General features: G+C 46.7%; 1 protein-coding gene across 1 annotated transcript in view; it reads left to right on the top strand.

Moving 5' to 3' along the window:
- Window positions 1-6,251, top strand: part of hace1 (HECT domain and ankyrin repeat containing E3 ubiquitin protein ligase 1) — a gene marked incomplete at both ends in the record, with an annotated part of 38,883 nt that extends 32,632 nt beyond the window's left edge. The window contains 4 exons of the mRNA XM_080541122.1: window positions 286-384; window positions 4,089-4,159; window positions 4,816-4,929; window positions 6,149-6,251. Coding sequence (XP_080397248.1) covers window positions 286-384; window positions 4,089-4,159; window positions 4,816-4,929; window positions 6,149-6,251 — 387 coding nt within the window. The remainder of the gene's footprint in view (window positions 1-285; window positions 385-4,088; window positions 4,160-4,815; window positions 4,930-6,148) is intronic.
- Window positions 6,252-10,174: the final 3,923 nt, after the last annotated feature.

Below are 10,174 nucleotides of genomic sequence, written 5' to 3'. Positions count from 1 at the left end.
ATGACACCTATGCACCGTGTTCACATTGTGTTTTATCTGTATTCTAATAAAGAAATGTCCTGTGTGTCTGTGTCTGTCTGTCTGTGTCTGTCTGTCTGTGTCTCTCTCTGTGTGTGTGTGCATCTGTGTCTGTGTGCGTCTCTGTGTGTGTGCGCGTGTGTGTCTCTCTGTGTCTCTGTGTGTGTGTGTGTGCGTGTGTCTCTGTGCGTGTAGTGGTGCGTGTGTGTGTGTGTGTGGTGTGTGTCTCTGTGTGGTGTGTGTGTGTGTGTGTGTGTGTGTGTGTAGGAGCTGCTGCTGTCAGGTATGCCAGAGATGGACGTCCAGGACTGGTACAGGAACACAGAGTACACCAGCGGGTACGACCTGGAGGAACCCGTCATACAGGTGAGTCTGCCTGGGGACCCTTTATACTGTAACACCACCCTGCCTGGGGACCCTTTATACTAAAACACCACCCTGCCTGGGGACCCTTTATACTGTAACACCACCCTGCCTGGGGACCCTTTATACTGTAACACCACCCTGCCAGGGGACCCTTTATACTGTAACACCACCCTGCCAGGGGACCCTTTATACTGTAACACCACCCTGCCAGGGGACCCTTTATACTGTAACACCACCATCAGACGGACCCTTTTTACTGTTACTTAAGCAATATCACACGAGAGGTCGTGCTGTTATACTGAATATCAGCACGGCTGTGATTGGGTCGTAGGTACGAGGCCGCAGGCTGATATTCGGTTTAACAGCACGATCTCGAGTGTGATATTGCTTTCATTCAACAGTTCTGCAGCGCCATTTATTAGTTAACAGTAATAAGCGACAACAGATTATGATTTGTTTGTTTAAATTTAATCATTTATTTTGGCTCCACCAACAAACAAAAATGTCGGCAACTGAACTACAACTGGACTGTTGCCTAGTAACCTGAACACAAACACTTAAAAGTTAGTTCAAAGTCCCAGTGCTGTTATACTGTATATCGGCACTCATGGAATGCCTCTTGTCCAATCAAATTAGTTGGTCGGAACTAACTGTTGTATATATATATTATTAAAATATTATTATTATAGAGGGACCCTTTTAACTGTAACAACACCATCGGGGGGACCTTTATTACTGTTACACCAACATCACACCCTGTCCGGGGACCCTTTATACTGTAACACCACCCTGCCAGGGGTCCCTTTATACTGTTACACCACCCTGCCAGGGGTCCCTTTATACTGTTACACCACCATCAGGGGGACCCTTTATAATGTAACACCCTGCCAGGGGACCCTTTATACTGTAACACCACCCTGCCAGGGGACCCTTTATAATGTAACACCCTGCCAGGGGACTAGGGATGGACGGTTTCCAATTATTGAAACCGAAAAACCGTCAAAGACTAAAACCGCGGTTTTCCGGTTAACCGAAAAGGTAAAAAAATAAAATAAAATAAAAACGCCAATTTCAAATAATTGAGCCCTACTGCTACAATACACTCATGTCGAACACCATTAAAACACCGTAAGCACAGTCGCAACACATTTAGACTACTTAGTTTCACAAATATAAGTGGAAAGGCAGACTTTTGTAAGCTACACCATACATGAAAACACATGAACACTTAACACACCAGCTCCGCTGATCCAGGGTGCACGCCTGCACGGAAGATCATCTCTTGGAACAGCGTCTTCATTGAATGAACTGCTTTCTCAATATCTTGGTTCTTAGACAAAGTTTCAGCTGCTGCTCAATGTATTTAAATATTTGAATACTGCTCAATAATCACTGAAATATTAGACTTAGAATTATGCAGTGAACATACTTAAAGCTTTTCATAAAAACCACATGCCGCGAGACTGACTCGTCCTGAACTGTCGTAAGTCAATCAACAAAGAATGCCCCATCAAAATAAAAGTGCCCATGGTAGAGCTGTCAAAATAGAGCTTTCAAAATAAATGTACTAATACAGATAGAGATAAATACAGAACTACCTGTGCGTCACTAAGTGACCGTGTATCTTCTGAGACATGCGTTCTGTCATCACTTTCAGTAGCGCCTTCACACACGGTGGTGCTGTGCACAAACACTCTTGATCCGTATAGCTCTTGTTTTATTATATTGTGGTTTAGTAAATACTGCACTTGGGGTTACATTCAATGCATGATTTGTGCTATAGAACATAAATAAAGTTTGATTGATTGATTGATATCAAATCAAATCACATTTTATTTCTATAGCGCATTTCTCACAAAAGTGACCCAATGCGCTTTACAGAGAGCAGCGAAAATTATCTTATTAAATGTAAGTGAGTAATTGTAAAAAACCTTTCCTATCTACCAATAACTGAAGGCAACTATCTTTCCCATAGAGTGATTCGTTACCCTTAAATATAATCCCAATTAGATATTAATCCTCAGTTATTCTTCACAACTGACCAAACCTCTCACTCATTGCGCGGCAGATTCAGACTGTATCATTGTTATTTTCACACACGACAAACATGTGACATGTTCCAGTTTTATTCTTTGAACAACATAGAATATACAATAGAATAGAAAACGTAAACAAAAACATCTATAAATATAAATACAAATGAGTGCAAATTGAGTGCAAGCAGGTAAAACAATTGTGCAAAGATATCACTGACTGTATCATTTTTATTTTCACACACGCCAAACATGTTCCAGTTTTATTCTTATTCTATTTTATTCTTCCAAAAAAAAAAAAAAACGGTTTCAGACGGTTTTGATAAAAAAACGTTTCTAATTTTAGAAACCCCGGTTTTCGGTTTAACCGAAAAACCGTCCATCCCTACAGGGGACCATTTATACTGTAACACCACCCTGCCAGGGGACCCTTTATAATGTAACACCCTTCCAGGGGACCCTTTATACTGTAACACCACCCTGTCAGGGGACCCTTATTACTGTTACATATATATATATATATATATATATATAAATATATATATATATTATTATAGGGGGACCCGTTTTACTGTAACACCTCCTTCTTATAGGGCAGGGGTCGGCAACCTTAAATGTTGAAAGAGCCATATTGGACCAAAAAACAAAAAAATGAATCTGTCTGGAGCCGCAAAAAATGTAAAGCCTTATAATGAAGGCAACACATGCTGTAAGTGTCTATATATTAGCCTACTATCAAAATAGTAGGCTACAAATACATAAGCCTTAGCACATATGCATACAACCGAATGCAAACGTATTGTGCTTTACAAAAGTGAAACACTAGGATAGCGTAAAGGGGGTCTGGGGGGTTCCCCCCAAACATTTTTAACAGAGTAGATGCAATTTCGTGTGTTCTGGTGCCTTTTAACAAGTGGGTTGATACTTTTATCTGGCTATACTAGCCTGAGAAAAAATATGGATAAGTTTGTAATTTCATCCAGAGGAAGTGAGCAAACCAAGAGATCGTCAGCCAAAAAATAGACAAATCTACTGACTGTAGACTACAGTACCAAATGAAAACTAGCCTCCCTCGTCCTCTTTTCACTATTTTAAGTTAAAATCAGACCCACAGGAACGTCGGCGCTCCCAAATATCATACCTTCTTTAGAAGTTCATAATTCGGAAACGGTTTGAGCTAAAGACAAGCCGCTTTTTGCATTTAAAAGTAGGCAAATAGCGCTCACCGGGAAGCTCCCGTTCATCGATGTACGTCGCCGATGTCCGTCTAAAAATCTAGCCACAAAGTTGTAGACAATGTGGATAGTTTCTTGCTTTGCCTGCCGCAGTACTTTGTCAATCCCTGTGGATATAGATCTACTCTTGAAAAAAACCTGTCACATCCAGTCTCATGTTGGGTCCAGTCAAAATACTAGTCATGTGCCAACATATCCGAATCCTGTTGGCCCTCGTACAACATTACAGCGTAAGCAGGGAGTTGTAGTTCAAGGAGAGACACCGCGGCAACGTAAAAAATAAATAATCGTTGTTAATTTCCATTTGTGGTCAAAGCCACAGGGAGCCACTGAAGATGGGCAAAAGAGCCGCATGCGGCTCCGGAGCCGCGGGTTGCCGACCCCTGTTATAGGGGGACCCTTATTACTGTAACACCTCTCTGTGGTCTGGTTGCAGTGGTTCTGGGAGATCGTGAAGAGTCTGACCCAGGAGGAGCGGGTTCTCCTGCTGCAGTTTGTCACCGGGAGGTCAGTCCCCCTGTCCCCCTGTCTGTCCCCTGTCCCTCATTATGTCCCTCTGTCCTTCTCTCTGTCTCTGTCCCCTGTCTCTCTGTCTCTCTGTCCCCTGTCTCTCTGTCCCCTGTCTCTCTGTCTGTATGTCCCCTGTCTCTCTGTCTCACTGTCCCCTATCCCCATCTCTATCCCTCTGTTTCTCTCTGTTCCTCTGTTCCTCTGTCCCTTTGTCTCTCTCTCTCTCTCTCTCTCCCTCTGTCCCGCTGTCCCTTTGTCTCTCTCTCTCTCTCTGTCTCTCTATCTCTCCCTCTGTCCCGCTGTCCCTTTGTCTCTCTCTCTCTCTCTCTCTCTCTCTCTCTCTGTCTCTCTCTCTCTGTCTCTCTCTCCGTCCCTCTGTCCTTTTGTCTGTCTCCTGTCCCCCTGTCTGTCCCTTTGTCTGTCTCCTGTCCCCCTGTCTGTCCCTTTGTCTGTCTCCTGTCCCCCTGTCTGTCCCTTTGTCTGTCTCCTGTCCCTCTCTCTATCCCCAATCTCACAAATTACTCAATGAATTAAAATAAAAAACCCTCCCTTCTCTTTTGAGTTTGGAGCCGCAGTCCGTTGATATCTGACACTCACTCCTCTGTCTTCCTCTCTCTCCTCCCTCTCCCCTCCCTCCCCCCTCCCTCCCCCAGTTCCAGGGTGCCTCATGGGGGGTTTGCCTTCCTGATGGGGGGCAGCGGCCTGCAGAGGTTCACTGTTGCTGCCGTCCCCTACACCTCCAACCTGCTACCTACCTCCTCCACCTGGTACACACACACACACACCTCCAACCTGCTACCTACCTCCTCCACCTGGTACACACACACACACACACACACACACAAACACACACACCTCCAACCTGCTACCTACCTCCTCCACCTGGTACACACACACACACACACACACACCTCCAACCTGCTACCTACCTCCTCCACCTGGTACACACACACACACACACACACACACACACACACACACCTCCAACCTGCTACCTACCTCCTCCACCTGGTACACACACACACACACACACACACACACACACTCACACACACCTCCAACCTGCTTACCTACCTCCTCCACCTGGTACACACACACACACACACACACACACATGGGCACACACACACACAGGAAAGCACACACACACACACACAGGGGTGCGCACACACACACAGGGGCACACACACACACACACACACACACACACACACACACACACACAGGGGCGCGTGCACACACACACGGGCGCACACAGGAATGCACACACAGACACACACACAGTGGTAGAATGCTGATAGAACGACCACCAGAGGGCAGTGTGGTTCTTTACACTGGTCGAGTTCCTGTTCACTGCTGTATCAGAGAGGCACAGGGGAGAGAGGGGGGAGGGGGGAGGATAGGGAGCTGGAGAGGATGGGTAGGGGGAGGGGTGAGAGAGGGGAGAGGGGAGGGGGAGAGACGAGAGGGGGGAGGACAGGGAGGGAGAGGGGACGTGGGAGAGGGAAGGAGGGGGAGGGAGGAGAGGTGGGGGGAGGACAGGGAGGGAGAGGGGAGGTGGGAGAGGGAAGGAGGGGGAGGGGAGGGCGAGGGAGGAGAGGGAGGGGAGGGCGAGGGAGGAGAGGGAGGGCGAGGGAGGAGAGGGAGGGGAGGGCGAGGGAGGAGAGGGAGGGGAGGGCGAGGGAGGAGAGGGAGGGGGAGGGGGAGGGGAGGTGGGGGGAGGACATTGTCATTGGTAGTGCTGGAGGTCCTTCACAGTGGAACCCCCTACTGAACCCCAGGGAACTACATACCCATAATCCCCTCTGTTCCCCTCCCATCCCCTCCCCTCCCATAGACAGTATTCATCTGGGGTGAACCACAGGGAACTAAAATACCCATAATCCTCTCTGTTCCCTTTCCTCAGACAGTATTAATCTGAGGGGTGAACCCCAGGGAACTACATTGACCATGATCCTCTCTGTCTCTCTCTCCCCTCCTCTGCAGCATCAACATGCTGAAGCTCCCAGAATACCCCAGCCAGGAAGTCCTGCGCGACCGCCTGCTGGTCGCACTGCATTGTGGGAGCTACGGGTACACAATGGCGTGACGCTGTTCTCTCCTGCTCGACGCGACTCCTCGGATGTGTGTGTGTGTGTGTGTGTGTGTGTGTGTATGCATCTGTGCACACGTGTGTGAGAGTGTGTGTGTGTGTGTGTGTGTGTGTGTGTGTGTGTGTGTGTGTGTGTTGATTCCCTACAGGGAACCCATGCGGCACTCCCTCCTCAAAGACCGTTGCACCTGTCCGTGTGTGTGTGTGTGTGTGTGTGTGTGTGTGTGTCGGCTGTTGCCGGGCAGATTACCCACAGTGACACACAGCCATTTTATTCAGTTGAATAAGTTTGCAGTCATGGCAACCCTGCTTGACCCCCTCGCTGACCTGCCAAAAAACGTGTTACCATGGTCACCGCCTCACCACGCTACTCCAATGTGTATCTAACCACACACACACACACACACACACACACACACACACGGGCTGTACAATACACGCACACACACATAGGGGTGGGACGATTAGAAAATGTCATGTCACGATTATCGTGGGCAAAATAATCGCGATCCACGATATTATCGCGAGAATTAAAAAAATAATAATATACCTGTATATATCGATTTTTTTTCGAATGCCAATAAAACACACTGTAATCACTTTAACTTAGATGTTGTTGTATTTTTATGACATTTTAAGTCAGTAATTCAAATTCAGATTCTAGTGGCACATCTCTGGCCATAATCCGGGTCCTTAAGAAAGAGCAATCGAGCGCTGATTGACCTAACTCCTTTTTCGGCCAATCAGCACCTTTCATTAACGTACCCAAGGAAGTTTAAAGAACGCACTCCCAGTGTTGCCAACTTCCAGAGCCCCATGGCGACTTAATTAGTCAAAAGCGACCAGCGACAAATCTAACTTCCTTTTTTGGTCATTTGGGGAATTACTGTAAAGCATCTAACATATCCCGTATTCCACGGTTCACGTTACAACCGAGCTCAGGAGAGACGAGTAGGGATACAGTCTATGGCGAGCGAGGGTTGCCGTCTCCTCTCTCCCTCAACACTCTCCCTCAACACTCTCTCCCTCAACACTCTCTCCCTCGTGCCTAATGACTTTGATGCGCACACTTGCTACTTTCCGCTTTCATAATTTTATTTAGCCTATATAGCACAAGTCATGCATTGCATGTAACCTCAAGTGCTGAACAGTATTAAGTAAACCACAATATATTTGCTAAAGCTTATATTATATATAATATTATAGCTTATATTAGGGGCGACCGTGCCTTTTGCAGCCATAGACTGTCACTGCCTGGTAATAACAAGGAAGGCCAATGACAGTATCCCGTCTAAAGTTTTTCACCAGCCATGGTGAGAAGGCTAGCATACGTTACCTAGTGACTGACTGACAAGGCTGACTTGACAGTAACGTTACCCATGCAGGCTGAACAATAGCGCGTGACAAGTTCTGTGAGGATATTCGCGCGCGGCTCATGTGAGGAATCGCAATTATATTACAGTAACAGTCGCTAACTTGACTGCAAAAGTAATGTAGCCTAGGCAGAAAAATAGCGCCAGACATTTGTTAAACACAGTTTATTCATAACATACGATTATGACGATTATTTAAATAATTAAAATTCTCCACGATTAAGTTATCGCGGGTGGTTTTATCGCGATTAACGATAAAAACGATAATCGTCCCATCCCTACACACACACACACACACTAAATCCTATACCAATTGTAACAGGGCTGTACAATGCACACACACACACACACACACACACACACACACACACTAAATCCTATATCCTAACTGTAACAGGGCTGTACAATGCACACACACACACATACACATGGGCTGTCAGGTTTGCGAATGTAAATAAAGGGTGTAATGATGAAGGGATGTCCTTCAGAAAGGAGAGGTGGTCTTCAGCTCCTCATGAGGTACTTAGCTAGCTCGAAGGTCGCCACGATATTCTCTGATAATCGCCACGTGTATTTCCTGATGATCACATATTAACAGGCTGCTGTGTCTCTACCTGCACTGTTCTCCAGCAACAGTCTGTGCTGTTCTAATTAAAGGCGCTTGCTAGTTATTTTGTTGTTTTGGGGGGGGTTAGGGTTAGGGGGTCACGAGCACGTGCGCTCTGGCCACGTGCACGCTCGTCGGGGCGGGTGATGTGCTGTGTCCTGGTGACCAGCCGCCTTTAGCGGTTTCTCTACATTTTCACGACTCACGATCCCATTGGTTCCTTTGCGCTAGGCGAAGTCAATCGAGCACACAGCAGTGTGTTCTAAATGATGTTAAAACGCTGTTTGAACCTCAACCTCCACAGCTGCCTAACACCTCAACCTCAACATGACCACACCCCCGCTTACGTTAAACCTAAACATGACCACACCCCCGCTTACGTTAAACCTAAACATGACCACACCCCCGCTTACGTTAAACCTAAACATGACCACACCCCCGCTTACGTTAAACCTAAACATGACCACACCCCCGCTTACGTTAAACCTCAACCTGACCACACCCCTGCTATGTTAAACCTCAACCTGACCACACTCCTGCTATGTTAAACCTCAACCTGACCACACTCCTGCCATGTTAAACCTAAACATAACCTCACCTAGCTGACGTTAAACCACAACCTGACCACCTCCCCGCTACGTTAAACCTAAACGTAAACCTAACTACACCCCTGCTGACGTTAGGCCTAGTTTATAGTCGCCGTGACTACACAAACGTTGCAGTGATGCAACATGCGTTCCTGCGTTGTTGCGTTCAGACCTGCAGTCACCGAAGGCAACAGCGCATGCATCCATGTCACGTAGCGCGATGATCACGTCACGTAGCGCGTTTTCGCGTAGTAACGATTGCGTACGTACTTACTTTTGCGTACCACCGTTTGCGTACTTACCTACTTTTTGCGTACTACCTTTTGCGTACGTACTTACTTTTGCGTACTACCTTTTGCGTACATAAGTACTTTTGCGTACGTACCTACTTTTGCGTACGTACTTACTTTTGCGTACTACCGTTTGCGTTGGTGCGCCGGGGCATGACCGAGGGTCTTTAAGGTGCATGTTGTCATGTGTGAGACCCCCCAGACTAAATGTTGTTATGTCGTATTAGACGCCCCCCCCATCCCGCCCCCCCCTCCTGTACAGCCTGTCTCTGAGTCTCTGTGGCCTTGTCGGCATGGATACCACGTCATCCACTAACGCTACTGTATCTTTCCTGCCTTTTTCTTTTTTTTTTTACCGCTGTGGTATTTCTTCTCTTCCGCTCTGTAAGCCGTTGAGGAGCGATACTCGCTGACACGTAAGTGGGGGTCAGCAGTGCCAAAAGAAAGGAAACAAGAGTTGAGATTATTTTTGTTGGGTGGAGGGGGGGGGGGGGGGGGGGACATGGTTGACATTTTCTTTTCTCTCTCTCTCTCTCTCTCTGTCTCTCTCTCCCTCTCTCCCTCATCTACGACGCTACCTGAACTCTGACATAAGAAGGGACAGACAGACGTCACGTTGTGCAGTGTTGCCAGATTGACCGTATTCCCGCCCAACCGGGCTACTTAGGATCACACTGGGTGGCTTTTAGACTGTGGTTAGGCTGGAAAGCAATCCCATCTGGCAACACTGACGTGACATATATCGTTGACGTGGTAACAGGCTAAACGCTGTGTTCTTGTAAAATCTTTAGGTTTTTCCCCAAAAAATGACTCCTTGTGATTTCGTTCAACTGAATGTAAATACTTGTTTCTTATTTCTTTGTTATTTATCGGTGTCCTTTGGCTCGTTTTCTTTTTTTCTTTTTTTCTTTTTTTTGCATTTGTAATCAGATGTTTAATGAATGTCTATTGTAAACAGAGACTTTATAGATATTAAAGTATGTATTTTACCATAAACATGACCGCTGTGTCTGGGGGGGGGGGTTATTGACTCATTGACACACACACACACACACACACACAT

The sequence above is a fragment of the Nansenia antarctica genome, assembly GCF_963989245.1.
Source record: "Nansenia antarctica genome assembly, chromosome: 10".
Classification (NCBI taxonomy): Eukaryota; Metazoa; Chordata; class Actinopteri; order Argentiniformes; family Microstomatidae; genus Nansenia; species Nansenia antarctica.
This window is presented reverse-complemented; position numbering and strand designations above follow the sequence as displayed.